This window comes from Eleginops maclovinus, chromosome 6, assembly GCF_036324505.1.
Source record: "Eleginops maclovinus isolate JMC-PN-2008 ecotype Puerto Natales chromosome 6, JC_Emac_rtc_rv5, whole genome shotgun sequence".
Taxonomy (NCBI): Eukaryota; Metazoa; Chordata; class Actinopteri; order Perciformes; family Eleginopidae; genus Eleginops; species Eleginops maclovinus.
The window spans coordinates 9,861,807-9,880,234 of record NC_086354.1 but is presented as its reverse complement, the minus strand read 5'-3'; the positions used below and the strand labels follow the sequence as shown (position 1 = coordinate 9,880,234).

The 18,428-nt window shown below is 38.4% G+C and overlaps 1 protein-coding gene across 2 annotated transcripts in view; it reads left to right on the top strand.

Annotated features, from left to right (window-relative positions):
• astn1 (astrotactin 1) overlaps positions 1-18,428 on the top strand; it is a 337,331-nt gene that overhangs the window by 57,425 nt on the left and 261,478 nt on the right. For both annotated transcript variants that reach the window (XM_063885659.1, XM_063885658.1), the window contains exon 2: positions 10,043-10,224. In XM_063885659.1, the coding sequence (XP_063741729.1) occupies positions 10,043-10,224 (182 nt within the window). The remainder of the gene's footprint in view (positions 1-10,042; positions 10,225-18,428) is intronic.

Genomic DNA, 18,428 nt, shown 5'->3' with positions numbered 1-18,428 from the left:
ACATCGTGTCTTACCAAACACAATCACAAAGTGGGATGGACTAGTGAAGGGCATGCTATTAGGTACAAGTCAGACATTTTATAGATTTTCCTGAGATGCCTGAACTCCTTTTGGCTGGGTAGATTCACTTGTCCCAAAACAGTATGTTGCAAATATAGATCTAGGAGTGAAAATAGCAGTGAGTGAGCCCTGCTGAGAAAGCCAGACTCAACAATAAACATACCTTTAGCCTCTCTTCTTCACCTCTGGTATAGAGTTGTTCAAAGCTTAGCTTGATAAAAGTAAGTGTTTTGTTTATTGACTTGACAAGGCAGAACGGTTTCACATGGTTAGAGCTAGTGATGAAAAGCTCAAGTCAAAAGCAAAAAAAGAGAGTGTTAGCTACTAACACCTGTTTTATGTGTATGTGTTACACATAGAATAACTTCCAAAGTATTGTGAAACATTTGCCCAAATATGGAATAGCCCTAAATCCAGTGCACTCCTCTGTAATGTCTTACAAGCAATAGAAACGTTGGTAACATTACAAGAATCACCAACCATAAACGTATGGCCATACCAGAACATATAAGGTAATGCGGCAAACACGCCTGATTAAAATACTTTTTTATTGCTAATGACTTCAACTTCATATTTGTTGGAGGAGTGATTACTTTCTCTATGGAATGAGAGGAAATTAAAAAGAAAAGATTCACAGGTACATTAACTAAAATAGACTTTGAATATCAATAATTGTTTTCCATCTGCCTAACTGCAGTAGATAACTATGTAAATAAGTAAAATATAAGATTACATTTTTCTCATAGGCAGGTTAAGGTGCTGTGTAAATACTCTAAGGCAGCACATATATGTATTCATGATGTGTTTGTAATCCCTTAACTGCTACAGTGACACAACTAGTACATGTTTTTTTTCCTAATTGTGTTTCCAGCAGACTTGTTTGAAAAAAATTGGAGATGGTAAAAAAGGTGTTTTGTCATTTTCAACTTCAGCAAAACTGCTTACTTTCTGAAATGATTGAACTAAAGATTCCACATTGTGAAGTAGGGGAATTAAATGTGTTATGTACTGTACAGAACAATGCACATATTGATATTTTCAGCATAGGTGAAGTATAAGAGGAGTGCTTCACAAGAATAAAAGAAAAGCAGAACCAAGGGATAACCAGTGCTTTTCATTCTGCTGTCTTCAGCTGTTCTGGAGTTCACTTGTATTTTAGCTGTGTATTGTGAAGTCGGCTGTGAAAATCAATATCAAGGCGTCAGTATTTACTCTAGGCCCTTTCAAGCTCTTTAACTTTTTTTGTTAGCTTTATTTGTTTATCTTTTTAAAAGCAGCATAACCGACTGCATGCTGATTACAGATGGAGCCAAATTAAAATTCACAGCATAGTGCATCATAGCTTCTACCAGCATGTTGTCAGACTCGGGGAAACTGGTTTCTATGCTGGGTTGAGTAATGACTCAGCATAAGATAAAACACCCTGAGCCGTATAAATCACGTGTCTGCCCTCTGTGTTAGCTGAGAATCAGCACATATGCTGAAGTATTTTCCGGGTTGGATGCAAACTGTTAAAATCCACTTTGGCAAAAAGCACACGACTAATATGCGCCCAGATTCCAAGCCACATATTACTTCTTTGCACATTTTTATCATCAAGTTGGTTTGTAATAAAACAGGCACACACTTCTAGGACCTCATTATTCTTTCAGTTTTTACGTAGCCTGGCAAAATTGGAAGTACAAGTAACTAACCGCTAGCTAGTGTAAGAAATAATCAATATATTGAAACGGAACATTAAAAGATAATTCACTGTTTCTGGACGGACCATATTTGTCCAATTCCGGTAGTACTACCGGATGTTGTTTTTAGCCTCAGATAGCATGTAGCTAATATTGTATTGTATATATGAGTAGAGGGAGAAGGACGCATGGAGTTACATACTAAACACACCGCCTCTACCTCTCACTCATTGATGCTGCAGTAATACTATTGCGTGTTTAATGATAAACCTCAGAAGGATTGCATAATGAAATATCGTAGGTGAGAGCTTCAAGAGTCCGCTAAGAAGAAGGCGACGGTGACGTAATAGGAGGACCCGCTCCCGAAGACGTCAGCCTATAGAAGAGTCTGGAGAACTCCATGTGACGACAAGCGGCCAATAGTACCTCTGTATCCAGTTATACTTATTATACATCCAAGTATACAATTAGCTAACAGCTAGCTAACATGTTCTATTTTAGCTTACCATATTGGGAAATACAACTAGCTATAGGCTAGCTAGCATGTTGTATCTCATTTTAGATATAAATAATACACAGACAAAAGTCTTTATATTATGGCAAATATTTGTGGTCTACACCCTTTTACTGGCAAATAATAGATACATAGTTAACTTAAGAAAATATTTGTAACATGTTTGTTTGTGATCTGAAACAAATGTGATTCAAAATTAATACTATGAAAAAGGATTTGTATATTGTTGGATAAATCTAATAATGACAGCTTAGCAGTGCCCGGACATTTAGCAGTAAAATAGGAAAAACATTAAAAACCAAAAACTCAGTAAAACCATATTTATTTTGTTTGTGGTATTGTGAAGCACAAAGCTGCAGTGTTCCTGCTGAACAATATTCCTTTCATATATTCGGTATATTTAGGTAAATGATCACATCCTAATAATCTCATATCCGGTTCGGAAGAATCTCAAATAAAAGCTGATTTTTTATAATGTGTGCTCTATGATGGGCTACCTTTTTGAGTGATGGCTTTTATGATCAATTCAAGCTTTGTTTCCATGGTGATGTTAAGATTCCTCTGTCAATGCCACATGCACACATGAATATGCAGGACTGTGATTCACATAGACAGTGTTTTTCAAGCAAAGCCTTGGCCACATTGAGAAATCTTTCCGATGACTCACATAGTGCAAATAAGCCCAGATAACATATTCATATCATCTTGTATCCACTACAGATTAAACAAAAAGTTCTTACTACATGAAAATCCTTTTCTAACCCTCCATCACAGCTAAAGCGCTGTTTACTGTGTGAAATGGATACTTCACAGCCCCCTCAGAAAAGAGTGTCATTTTGGTATGGTTAGAGGACGGCGGTTGAAGGACGACCTTCGTGTTTTCACATTGGAATAATGATCTGGAAATTAGCTGTTATCAGCCGGGGAGTTGTTGTTTATTACTACTAAGTTTGGGGAATTCAGCATCAACAATTTCAAAGTAATTTCTGCTTTTCACATTCTGGTGACCGCAGAATGTGATGATTGTTATCATTCTGTCTGTGGAACAGAGTGTAGTGAGAGAGAATACACTCGTGGCATTAAAACCTCTGTGAGAGCAAAGTCACTCAGACAAAAGCTGCACTTTGTGGTAAAGTTTGGGAATTAAGTTTATGTTTTTATCATACTTTTTTGTATTTATAGTATCATTATTATTAATGTATTACTTGATTTATTTTAACTTGTGGAACATTTCCATACCAAAGGAAAAACCCAGAGCGGATTAGGTTTCAGGGTTATTCAGAGTCACAACCCAAATTATTCTGTTAAGAGACGTTGCTTTTTATTTTTTTTAATATAACTGTCAATGCCAGGATAAAAAAAAAAGAAAATTCATGAAGAGCCAAAGTGAATCTGATACTTCTCGGTTCTGTTCCAGACATTTGAGAACCAAATGTATAGTCTGCATGCAGATGTACACTTAGTAAATCATTCCTGTCTTTCCTGATGCATTAATGTAAATTATTCCACCCTCTCTGTAAATATTTCATAGGAGCTGTAGTTCCTTTGAATGCTAATAAATTAATTGTTGTGTTACTTGATAAAACTACAGTTGTGGCCAATTCCAGCCGGCTACTCATGTATCTAAAAATGAAGATAGTTAACCCTTAGGAACAGGCTTCACGCTATCAGAGAGACCAATTAAAAAAAACGTGCTGAGAGATTGCAATGGGTTGCAGCAGATAGTAGAACAGCGGCGAGCCCAAAGGTACCGTCAGGAGACCTTGGCCTCTCCACTCAATGCACATCTGATGTGTCAGCAGAAATCTCTGCATGGACAGTTACCCCTAGGAGTTAATTGTCTTCTTTTTTTATTTTAAATGAGTGGTGCAGGAAGGAGTCCTAAAACAGGGAAGTTTATAAGCTTTTTGCAACTTCTGGCTCCCTTTGTATTGAAGTCAGCAGGTTAAATCCATAACAAAGGTTTGTAGTTTCTAACCTAATGTTTTTATTATAAATGTCTGTTTGCTAAAGGTACTTTTTGGTTGGCCTACAAAAAGCCCTCATCCGTCCACGCTATATGGATGAACTGACTAGATGACATATCATTATAGGAACAGCAACCAAAATGAACCCCATGACATTGTTAGCACCAAACTGCCTGCTTTAAATCCCAAATAGTCTGTAGGAGTCCATAGCAGCTCCAGTTTTACATTGAGTCCCCCTCCATCTTATCTGGAATGCACACTCCAATAAGTTGAATGATTGTATTCCACCTCTGACTCTCCACTCTTATGTTATTGCCTGGAACGGAACAAAACCTCCCTGCTGGGTGCTGAAATCTGACAGCCTCACACTGTGAAATCTTTCCAAAACTGTTCCCCGGCTTGTCACTAAAACTGCAAGCAGTAAGTTGTCAGTTGTGCTTTAATACAACAGAGGTTATCTCTAGACTTGGTTTTTGTGTGTCATTGTAATACAAAGTCAATCTTTAACCATGTAAGCAAACTTCTGACAGGCACACAACCCCATAATCTATCACATTCTCTAAGTCCAAATGTTCTGTCAATCAATTAGCGAGTGAAAAACATGCTTTGTGGTGGGAGCCTCTCTGCAGGAACTGCCCAATGGTTTAATGCTGGGATTAAAGACGAGACTTTCAAAATGCTATGAATGCTAAGAAAGATGCTGTGTCAATTTAATTCCAAAAGAATTGAAACTCCTTTTGAACTGAATGCTCCAGCGAATCTACATTCAGAGGAGCTACACTAATAATGCAGCTTAATCAGATTACTTTGATCAATTTTAATGCTCGTGGGTGGCCTCTTTCTTTTTTTTATCCCTCCCTTTCCAACACTTCCTTCATCGCCTTTGCATTTTAATCTGTCTCCCTCCCTACCTTTTTTTCCGCTCCTTTTCTTTCTCAATCTTTCTTCCTCCCTGCTGGGTGGTGCTGCACATAGTTCCATGCACCAAGGAGGCGGTCTCATTAATACCAATCTCATGGCAAACTAGTCCCCAGATGAAGAGGGAGCTCACTTTTTAAAAACAGTGCCCTGTCACACTGTGGCACATAATTTGCATTTAGGTTAAAACTATTCAGGACTCTCTTAAATCTTATCCGTGGGCAGAGGGAACTCCCTCTTCACTGCGGCATGAGGGCATCAATTATTGTCAGGCCAAATCCTATTATACTCTCACAATTACAAAACACACACACACACACACACACACACACACACACACACACACACACACACACACACACACACACACACACACACACACACACACACACACACTGCTGTGTCACAGGAAACACATAGTTTTGCTTTGTAAACAGGTTATACCCTGTAAGGGTTATGGCTATTATCCAGCATGCAAGTGTTTCCTTTGCCAGTAATCAGTGTAATGGGCTGTCTGACAAACAAAGTGGTGTGCACTCACACGGCGGGAAGTGTAGTGCTGGCCCCAACTGCATTGTTATCTCATGTATGTACAATGTGTGCACCAAGTATTAATGAAGCATGCTCTTACCATGAATAGATTAAGTTAGGTAAGTGCTTACATAGGGTGCATATTAAGTGAATTGCAAATTTACATTAGACACATTAGCTAATTTAAGTCTTGGAGATGAGAAAAATCTATTTGAGCAGAATAACAAGTCTAAAAGTCGACAGCTGCAGTAGGTCACACCATCGGTCTCGATGGCTTTGAAGTAGAAATTAGTGCAAGAATGCTTTCATAATGACAGTGAATCCTTTGAATCCTTGACGTTCAGCAGGAATATTTCTTATCATCTGAGTTTAATGTGTGAGTGTGAATCGAGTTAGTGCTAAACACTATAATACCATCTGAGGAGAAATCTGGAAAGTCAATCCTTTTACAGGTGCTCTCTTATGAACCAAAGTATTGGACACAATTAGATTTTTAGGGGGGAAAAAGTGTTACAGTTTGATTTGTTTATATCTAATTGTTTAGCAATTCCTCTAACTGAAACATTTCCCTCTGAGCCCAAACTGTAAAACACACGGTGGTACTAGAATAAAGTGCATTAGAAAATATTATTCTTCTAGAAACCACACATCTGTGAGAAATTGTATCAAAAAACTTTCATAACGGTAAAGGTCTTTGATTGGAACGACCATAGTTCGAGCTTGGCTTCAGCTGCAAATTAGTATGCAACACACTTGTTTTTCTTAATGTTTTTTGGCAAACCTTCAGAAGTTTATACCCATGTATCATGTGGAATAATATTTTTTGATAGAGTAAAGTAATATTTTCTATATACAATTTTTCTGTAGCCATAATGTAATGTGGCATTAAAATATGTGTTGTAATTATTAAGAGATCTTTCGCTATGATGATGTTATCCAATGTGTGATGATTTGGCCTAATATAAAAAAAGGCTACTCCAGGGATCTTGTGTTTCCACATTTAAGGAATTTGCTCAAACGAGAAAAAACAAGTATCATTCTCAGAGGTCATGATCTCTCATAATGCATTTTGTTTTTACCCAGTCAGAATACAAGTCTAAAGCCCCAAATCAATTGAGACCCACATTGTGCAGGTGTAACTGGATACATATCTCTGAAGTTTTGCACACTGTGTAAAAGCCTGTGATCAGCAGTAAAAATCTTGCTTGCAACTACATCTCAGGCAGTAATCAGTGTAATGGTCTTGTTCTGCATGGGGTTAGCTTGTGTTTATATATAGATCTCTACCCAACGCCTTGCAGTGATAAGTAGGTTGTGTGTAGTCAGAGCTGACGTCTTGAACATTTTAGGCTTCACCTCTTCACTGCTTTGTCGCCTTCACGCTGCTTTCCAGTCCTTGTTGTTCCCATTCTAATTCTCATCTACCATGCTGACACAAGTGCGTTAACTTACTGCTGGAGTCACTCAGTTCTGGGTTTTTCCCTTTGATCAAGCCTAATCCTCATTATTATTTACATGCCACGATTTCTCCCTGCAACCATCGCTGCACCACATAACGAATAAACTAGCAACATAGTATGGACTTTGATCAATTATGGACTATTCGCTAAAGGACTGTGTCCCTTCAATGCACCCCCATCATCCCTTTTTGCTTTGCATTGTGCTTGCACAGCTTCTCTGTTCAGTTCATTATGACATCTATGTGTGAAATGAGCTTCAAATTATTTGAAAGCTTGTATTCTAGTGGAGCTGGCACAATGTATTTAGGTAATGGATTGTGTTCAGCATTAGGTCATACCAGCAATTAGTGTAGAAGTCTATTTCATGGAACAGAGTCCAAAGTGATCCATAAATAGTATACGGATGTGCAATAAAGGGGATCTGTTCTTGAACTTGATCTGTTCTGCAATTTCTTAATTAGAATCTTGAAAGGGATTGAAAGACTCTGCTACCAATAATGAAAACCATAAACCTGTAAATAAACAATGCAAATAAACAAAATAACCAATTCAAATCAGATTTTCTCTATGTCTGTCCTTTGATTTTCTCAACAACTGTTCTTCCAATTGACGTCACACTTGGCAGCTGTACTGCTGAGGACCCAGGGAAGTGCAGTGTTGAGTGCGAGCTCTTACAATCCATATAAAGTGACGTTTACATTGTGATCAACAAATCCGTGTTGAAATCCTAAGAAGGAGAGCTTGTAATATTAGCTGTTAGGAGCTGGTCCTGCTTTGCCTAGTAACATAGCTATCCGTAAATGTACGGCAGTTAAATTGTGATGCGTTTAAGACCTTATTCAGTGACATTTAGTATTGGGTTAAGTTAAAACAAAAGGTTATTATAAAATGCAGAGGAAGTGAAAAGTCCTGTTTTTGTGCCCTCTGAAGGACTCAGTAGGAGTGACTAAAGACTCACTGCGAGTGACTGCAACAAGTAATACCCTCTGAGTGTCCATCATCTGTTTTGTATGCCAAATAGAGAAAATATCGGCAATATTTTAAATTGAATAGTATTTTTTTATGTTATAGCAATTAGTTATAGTGTCGATGTGTTGATTGGATTTGGTTCAAAATGTTTTTGCTATGCTTCATACAGTATAACCATTGTTTTTCACATTGTCTCAGTTACTACATTTTACTGTACAATGAAGACCTTCTACACATTAATTATATATTCTGTAAAGGTCTAGGAGAAAATGTTGTATGTACCCACATTTGGCCCTGTTTATCTAGTTTCATAGATATTGTTAGACTGGCAAATAACTACACAATTACCTAGGTCCTCTAAACCAACACAGTCTAATAACGTATATTCCATTTCAGCATCAGCCGATTGGAGTATGCCTGTTTGTAGAGAAAGGAGACTGGATTCAGCATGGAGATGCACTTTCTGTGATCTCGGTCTCCATTTATCGTGTCTTCCAGTCAGCACTTTTACCTCTCATGACTTTAGAGCCTGATACATCTTTGCTAATCTTTACACTTACATAATAGAGAATAACCCATAAAGCTCTGTCATGCATTTATAATGTTTTCCATCCCGGCACTGTGTGTTTTGGCGTACATCACTAATATGTCAAATGGCGAGATATGCAGTGTCTGAGGAACTGAGCTATGACACAAAGCACAATGTTTTTTTATGCTCACTGCTTCCCCAAATTCAGTGTTTACTCATCTTTATCTTTTTGGGTTTCATTATTTTCTGGGATATTTCTTCCTCCTAACGTGGATATAAACTCTTGAAGTTAACAGAGGGAGTTTAGGGATAGATGGGGTGGTGGCTGTCACTGAATACAAATACAATTGAAAACCAGTCATTCATTAACTCAACGTCGGAACCTGAGAGTTTTGTCGCAGAAGCTGTCCAAAATAGAGGGCAGGTGTTTTATGCCCATAGTTTTAGCTTGTTCAGTGGGCTATACAATTCAATTGCTGTAAGACTCAAGTACAGATGACCTGCTAACATTACGTGATGATGAGGCTTGTTTTAAAAGTTGATGGATCACATAAAAGCCATTATGATACAACATCTGGGAACCATGAATGTATGTACAACATATGCTCCAATTCATCCGCTAGGTCTATGTTTGTGAATTCTATTGTTAGCAGTACCAAATGTCATTGCAATTCTTTCTATGTATGTATTGCAGTGAAAACCTAATATGTCAACCAGTGTTTAGTATTTATAAGCAAATGCTGCTAACACATTTAGGTACAGCTTTCCCCTATAGCGTATCCCAGTTGGTGAAGGTAATGCTAGTTTTTAAGTCAGAGAAGGACCAACATCTTTATGATACACATTCTAGGAACAATGAATATCTGTACAACATTCATGCCAATTTGTGCAGTAAATGTTGACATATTATTCTGGATAAGTTGAAACCTTTATGTGCAGTTGGCACTCATTTTAAAGTTAGGTGATTGTCAAAGCCAAAAAGATGAATATGGCTCTAGCTTGACTTCCTTAGGGGCTCACAACTGCTTAGCAACGACTTTTGAGAGTTTGGAGGTTGGGATATGCAAAATATTTTTTTCCAGTCCTGAGCTCTGATTAATCTGCTAGGTCCGTACCAAATGTCACAGCAATTCATTCAATTGTGTTCAATTATTTCATTAAACACCTTAAACCTAAAACTTCTGTCAATCAACTGTTATTGAGTTTGAGTCCTGCCCAAAGTTACTTAGTTTTAAAAATCGTAACATCGATAAAGTCAATATTTAATCATATTAATACACATGGAGACAACACCACAAGATGTCCTTCTTTTTTGGTCGCAAATTCCAGTGGATCTCCGTGAAGTTGTAATTTACGCTGCAACAGCATTTTGCCTCTAATTTTATTTTCTTTCTTTCCATTGTCTCTGGCAGAGATCTCTGGGAATTCAGAGGACATCCCTCTGGTGCGATGGAGGCAACAATGGCTGGAGAACGGCACTCTGCTCTTCCACATCCACCACCAGGACGGCAGCCTGAACCTCCCCGAGCCCACCGAAGACCCGGCCAGCAATTCTGCAAAGGAAGAGCTCCGCATCCTGCACATCTCTGTCATGGTAAGACTCCCTGCTTTTGGGCTGACTATTCACAAAGCAGCTAAAAATGGATACAGTTTTGAAGTCTAATATTCCAATTTCTTACATTTTGACATGCTGCCAAAATAACTTTTTAATTGGCTGAATCTTTTCATTTGCGAAATAAGACTGATAAAGCAAATCGTTTTTCTCCCTTTCGCTTTCAGTAAGATAGATATGGATTTTTAACATTAAAAATGATTTTCTCTTGTTAAACATTGTTAGGGATACATCATCTCGGAGATTGCATGATGACATATCTCTGCCTTTTGTTTGGTTTCCCCCTGTGTATTCCAAAGGAACAGCTGAATGAACACTTTTTCTGGTTTTGGGAAGCAGATAATTCTTGCTGATGTTTGTCATGGTACATTGGCTGCAAAAATGCTTAACCTCCAAAATATCTTGGTGTCTTACATTCTTCTCATAAACACTCTCCGAATGTTCATCAATGAAAAAAAAAACTTTCACTCCAATGTCAGATTATTTTAGAATAAATCCATATCTGCTTCATGATATGCAGCTTCCCACATGGCATGGTAATGTTTTGCACATATATGGGTATGTTTCAAGTTTGAGGACATGAGGTAAGTCAATGTGGACTCCAGTATTGAAGCAGTAGGCTTCTTAATTAATAAGACATAACAACCTGTATATAATTTACCTTAACCTCTGTATTTCCCAGGCATTTTAAAATATACAGGCAGACACAAACTCAGTATTTATGTGTGAAACATGCATTTATAAAGTTCTACATTTTGGTTGCAGAATGTAGATTTCTGCACGCCTGCACTGTTTCACCCCTTATCTGCTATGTCGGCAGAGTAGGAAATGAATCCTTAGATCTTGCAGCCTTCCTCTCTTGCCTGAGGAAATGTATATTTATTAGATCTTAGATATGCCACACCTACTCCCAGTGCCCTTTTCAAGCCCAAAGACATTACAACAGTGCTTTGATGGATGATATGTATTTTCAGACATTGAAAGCATATTACAGCTGCATACACAAATGATTAGTCAGCTCGAGAAGACTCTTGCCAGCAGCTACATCTGCTAAACGGAGGCAGGGAGGCGCGCTTTCGACACCCGCTGAATGTCACCGACCTTGAGACCTTGAAAGAAGTGTCCTTGCCTACCCTCTTCATATTTTGTATGTATAAGCAGAACATCAAGCCGATCTTCTCAGCTCTCAGCCTTGAGTTGTGACAAAATGTGTATGTGTTAAAGAGATAACTACTGCTGAGGTTGTGCTTTCTAACTCTTTGATTTACCTCTAAATTCACGTTTGTGCCCTCCACTCTATCTGCATTGCACATCCCATAAACCTCCGCTCTGTGTGTTTTGTGCTCCCTGCTTTGTTAATTCCTCATCCTGAAAGAGCTGCGGCGGTATCGCTGCCACAAGGGTGTTTTCATGAAGGTGTGGGTAGAGAAGGATTAGCATGCAGATATGAGCAGACCGTGACAACAGATGGAGGCAGTGTTGCCGCTGCGCTGCCCAGGCCCCGCTGCAGCTTGCCACCCTGCTGGAGGCCCCGACCCATAAATCCAAAGCCGTGTCACTTGTTCTGCTCCATGAGGATACAAAAGGATCCTGTGATGGCTGCTTTGGGGCCTAAGCACACACCTGTCAATGGACTTTGTTCCATTGTGTGTTTTCTCGATGTCCTGGATAAAGCTGGCAATGTCTCAATTGCTTGAGTTCTCAACAAAATATCTCTAAACCTCTCTAGTATATGTTAATGCAACAAGCAGAGGGTAGAAACAGAATGCAACTCAGGGTTAGGGCTGCACTACTCAAATGTTATCACATTTGCCATATGGACTGATACAATATTTAAATATTAATATTTGTGCTTAATGTACGTGTTGAAATACCATATTGAATGTAGTATTGCGGAGTTGCAGAAATATCACGACCTCCAAGTCATATTCAACAGATTTCTGACAAAACACATTTGTTTGCTACAGATTCTCACACCATAATCATTTTAAAAATATGTAAAACAATATATAAAAAATGATCAGAACTTTTAATATCGTGAATCATGTATCTCATAATCTTAATTAGTTTTAGTGTTTTTCAAATTGTGTTTCCAAACTAATGGTTCAATTTGGTTTCTAACTAAAAGTGTCTTCAAGTTTTGTTGTACCATTGTACAAAACAAAGTAAATGCTTACATATGGCAATACCCGATAATCAGAGCATAAACTCGGCAAACTGTACACAATTAGTCTTCTAAAAACGTGGTTGCATGTCAGACTGCATAATATCAAATTTTGTATGTCAGGTTTCGTGATGAATACTAGAGTTATCATGTAAAATTCTAAATGTTCTTGAAAATAGAGACACATGAAATGGCCTTAGGTCTGCATATCCCAGCCAGGTTTACTCAGCCGGTAAGTAAAACGTCTGATTTACCACAGTTCATTGCCTGGCCGCCGTGCCCACCACGAGACTGTTTATGCCTTATGGATGACTTGCGACTCCAGCATTTTTAGGCTTGAAGACAAGCCAGACTTATTATGGGCCTAATCCTAAAGGGGAATCAGGTTCAATGAACCGCACCAAAGTTAAGGTCTCATGCCAGAAAAGCACCTAGACCTCCAGCCAGGTGATAATCTATCCTAAGCATTAAACACTCTTCAATTTTCTTTGATTTTTAAAAAGAACCTCTTAAAGTAAATTTGAATGAAGACTCGAGCAATTTATTCAACACTAACACTCCTGTATTTTGTAAGTTTATTTTTTTGAAGTTGGAGTTTTCCTCATGCAGGGTTCAAAGCTTCTGCCTGAGCATTCGTATCCAACAAGGAGACCATATTGTCCTCCACTGACCGCGGATGGTCATCCATAATAGATGACTAACCTTGTGTTTGTCTGTACCTACACCAGATGAGGCACTGGCAGTTCAAACCCATGTCCTCAACTTCAGCATGAACCCTACAGGCAGAGACTGCTACAAAGTGAATCCCAAAACTCGGTCCAAATAAAAATAAATAAAGCCTCTATATATTGAAAATCCCAGAAAATATTCACCAACGTTTGATTTGTGTGTCCATTGAGACTCTTCAGCTCTAGTTTATCATTCCTATGCACAATTTAAAAAAAAAACTATATATTTTGATGATGATTTGCCACCGGGCCTCAATGGATCTTGAGGTTGGATTACATTTTAAATACTGCAGGTCTGGCCCACACAACTACACACAGTCCCTTTTCCTGGTTAGTGATCAGATAGGGCTATTATGCCAAATTTGGGAACTAGTTTGCTGTAGCTCCGCAGTGTGAAGCGAGCCCCTCACTGTAGCAACTCAACCCAAATGGTGAGCAGTTAATCCATCAGAGCCATATCATTTCTTAAATTGATGTCCGGCAGCTCTTTTGTTTAAGTATTTTTTTTGTTCCCTGAAATATGAACGGCAGCAGAAGTACTGCCAGGTTAGACAGAAACACTTAAATTGCTAGTAAATTGCTTTTACACACATTTAATTACACAATATGTCGATCATAGTCCCATGTCATAGTGTTTATCACAACAGAAGTTTTTTTCAAAACATTTTCAGTAATTCTAAATTCAAAATAATCTGAGGTCACTTTTACTGCTTGCATTTACTCGTTTGCTTTAAAGCAAATCCAAGTCAGATATATTCATTCAGCCCAATATCACAAATCAAACATGTGCCTCAAGGGGGCTTTAAAATCTGCTCAGCATACACATTCCTCTCCTTAATCGTTCTCTTGGGTTAGGAAAGAACTTCCTAAAGTTCCCTTGAACATGGACAACATTTTGAAAACCCTAAGGAAGGGCAATGGAAGTTATCCCCCCCCCCCAAACAGATAGACATGCAATAAATGTTTTGATTACAAAATAAGCATCACACTGGTTAAAATTACAATACATGCATGACAGAGTAAGGGCTGGTAGCTACAGAGCTGTCAGTTCCTTGGCACTGGTGAAGAAGACAAATAAAGTAAATGATAATCATATGGATCTGGGACAATGTCAAGAAGTTTCCAGCTTTCGTCAAACAGCTATAACCCAAGCCAAACAGAAAACTCACTTCCTACATCTTAGCAGTGCCAAAGAGAAGGACTATAAAACAAGTTCTTTAAAGCTATGATGACTGATGTTGGAAGAAATTCAAATCAGATGTACAGTTTAACATGATAGGAACATGCTTTATTTCATGACTTGCTTAATCGGCCATCTTAACACAAGGATGCCTTTCCTTTCTAATATCTCTGTTTAACATTATGTTACTGAGACTGAATGTGAATAAAAATGCATTACATTCAGTTTCACTGTTTACAGTTTATAGCACTTAGAGTTTTACCTCAGTTCAGTTAGAATCGGAGGATGAAACCCTCTTTATTTGTCACATACATGCACACAGCAGAGCACACACAGTGAAATTGGTCCTCTGCATTTAACCCATCCTAGTACTAGGAGCAGTGGGCAGCTATTGTGCAGCGCCCGGGGAGCAATGGGGAGGGGGGATTGGAGGTGTCCGGTGCCTTGCTCAAGGGTACCACAGTAGGACATAGGAGGTGAACTGGGACCTCTCCAAGTAGCAGTCCACTTTCCATATTTCAAGTCTGTTCGGGGACTTGAACCTAAGATTCCCAGTCCAAGCCCCTGAGCCACTGATGGACAGTTCACAAGTGTGATCATTTTTCGGTGATCTTTAAAAACAAATCCGAATTAATAACGGGAAAGGGCGTCACACAAACAAACCAATAACAAACACCATTCAGTTTATGGGAAGATGATCATTGTGACCCAGCATGGCTCGTGGGATATTGATATTCATGTCGTGACCCTCCTAAAACCCGTGTTGATAGTATTGATCGTATAAACCTTAAATCAATGCGGCCCTGACCACTTGTAAAGCAGCAGCCCTGGCAGAATCCCGGCCTCCAGAGCCGCTCTCTGAGCATCACAACATGGTGTGTTTTCTCAAAAGCCTCCCGACCGAGACACACCAATCCATAGCTTCCCCATGGGCTGTGAGGGAGGCCCACACACCAGTGTATGGCCCTGTTGTTGTCCTGCTGAATCTCTGACAGAGACAACACAGCACCTGGCCTTAAGCAGAGCAAATTCAATTAAATCTACACAGATCCTCTTGTCTTTATTAACATGAATCAAATGATGGGTTTCTTAAAACCTTGGCATCAATAGTTTAAATATTACTCAATTTGGCAATATGTGAATTATTTCTGTTGTGTAAGTTAGGTGTCTTTTGTGAAGATGGTATTTGTCTGCATTTAAATGGACGGACACTACTCTGCTGTACGGAAAGCAAATTCCATCAATCGTAATTGTGTGTTCCTTAATACATGATTGATTTAAAGTCTATCAGAGTAGTCAGCATTTAATTTAATTAAAGCATTAGCAGTTTCTAGGAGCACTTCACATTTTTTCCTTTTTATTTGGTGACCAGTTTCATATCAATATTACTCACAGATGTAGCTAAGTTGCTAGCTGTGTTGGAAGAGGTCACCATCTTGTATCCTTCCTACTTACTGTATAGGAAATGTTGCTACACTCTTTACTCAACATGCTTAGCAGGGCCATGTCTTGTCTTCTCAACCTGGACTGTTTTTTCAGCTATAGTGCAAGACATTTTTCTTTGGAGTAAAAAATAGCTTTAAAAGTTGATAAGTGATACTTTGAATGCTGTGTGCCTACTGTTTTTTTCACAGCCTGCAGGGTTGTATAGTAATGCAGCTTTAAACCTTCACTAAGCTTTTTTTTCAGCCAAGCTAACTAAATTGCTTCCCTGTGCCACCACAGTCCAATCTTTCATGTATTTCCACATGTACACTACAGTATGGAGCTCTAATGGGCCGTCAGAGTCTACTGAAAATAACAGTTGGACCAAACTAACAAGCCATGATGTCAACGATGCACCAGAACATTTTTCTATGACTGTGTTTCTTCAGCTCTTGTGTCTGTGTTGCACATCACGCTGTGTCTCAGTGAGCCCGTGGGGAAAGTCAGCACGACTTATTATTGCGTCAGCATCAAATCATTTCCTCTGTGTTGGGATTTAAGCGAGGGTCGTTGTCTTTTAAAGCAAATGGCGTGCTTTCAGAAAATCTGACTTTCACGGTAGCAGAAATGTTAATGTGCTGTGTGGATGTTTTATTTTTCCTTTAAAAATGTACAGGACATTGCACTGGCTTTATATTAAAGAAAAACAAATCACTTTGAAAGGCTTCAAGCAGAGGCAGCGTAGGCTATGCCAGTGCAAATGTTTCTCCTGTCATGTTTATTTTTTTACATTTCTAGCTGCTACAATAGGTGCCTGATAATCAATACAGAATAAAAAAAGTCATATTCTTTTTTCTGTCACCTTATGACACAAAGTCTGCCTCACTTCTGCCCTTCCTAACTGCGTGTTAACATGATTAACAGATGATAAACAGAATAATTAGCAGTCCCTGTTCAATGATCCTACACCTGTCATATAATTCCAGCTCCTTTCAAATGTACATGCCCTTCTGTTCCTCGTGTCCAGATGAAACGGAACATCTTATCCCAAAGACTCAATAATTGTCACAATTCCTTCCACTAGCAGCAATTGAATATCATTGGGTTTCACACTGAACTTCCAAGCTATTATTTCCTTTGCATTCTTCTGCATATTTCTAATTTTCTGAGAATTTGTAGGGACGTGAATAGCTACTTCCCATTCCCTGCCACCAAATAGATTAGTCTCACCTGAACAAGCTTATAAATGAGTTTTGGATTTGTGCCGCTGATACTTTGGGAACAATAGTCGCTATTACTGGTTGAACATTCAGCCCGATGATATTCAATATATGATGAACAAATACACATACACATGCAGAAACAGGCTAACTGTACAATAAAGTAACATTTATGGACATATAGGGTATATTATACAATAAAAAGGAGAATTGGTGTTAATAATTAATGCAAATCACTTGTGAAGGCTGAAATCAATAAATAATCAACACATATGAAACTGTTTAGCAAACATGAAACTTGTAATTATTTCAGGCTGTATGTCTTTTTAACATTTGAGGAATAAAACATTTTGGCAGCAGAGAGACTTCGGTCATGACAAAAGCAGACTGTTTGCCGCTGTGTACATTAGTATTTTTATTGCTCCATAGGCTGTTTTAGTCCGAGATCCTTCCTGCTGTAACAAATCGATACAGGCAGGACACAATACAAATATTATTAGAAACCATTTGAAAACCTTGAGTGCTGTTCACGATGAACAAAAGCAACAGATGCCGCGGGTTACAAGGGCTGTGAGACGTGGGTATTTCAACAGAAAGAAATTCTTGAAATTACACAAATATATGTAAGCCACATGGGGCCGGGGTTCAGCATCAGGACCTATTGTACTCGTTTCAGTTGTCCAGTATTGATTTAAATATATACTTCTTCTGCAAATCCCTCTAAAAATATTTGTTAAATATTCCCTGTATCACTAGAAACGTTTAAGGGGATATCAATTATATACGTTTGCACTATTTGCACTGTTGCCTTTAGTAATCAGCCTTGTAACAAACCTGTAATTTCAAAGGTCAGAATTTTCAAAGATAATGCCATGTGACCATAGACACTTGCTTTGCCTCCATTGTATGTTGTGTATTTGTATTATCCCTTGTTTCGTCTGTTTTTTTCTTTCCGCCACCTCACCTTTTTTATATTACATTACATTACATTTCATTTAGCATACACTTTTATTCAAAGTGACTTCCAATAAGTGCATTAAACATAGAGAATCAAACTCCGAACAACAAGGGAAGATTTCTGCTGTCCTTACGACCTATAGACTTCCCTCCAGACTGCACACAAACACACACCCGCATTACACAAACATAAAATAAACACAGCACACGTCAGCACACTACTATTGTCTTATTCCCTAAGGAAATGTTGTTTACTTAATCCCTGAAGGAATTGTGTTAAGTGGCCCCGATTTACTGTCCTTATTTTCTTCTATCATTCAGTGCGATTAGTGGCGTTGTAAATCAAAATTCTATTTGAAATGCAATGTTGGAAATTATGATATATTGTAATGTATTTATGGCTTTGACATTTATTAATTGACAAGCCATCTGTCTTCTGACCCTTTTTAGACTTACAGGTTTTCACCTTTCTATCCTTTTGCTATTTTTCATGGCAATTTGCGGTTTCAGAT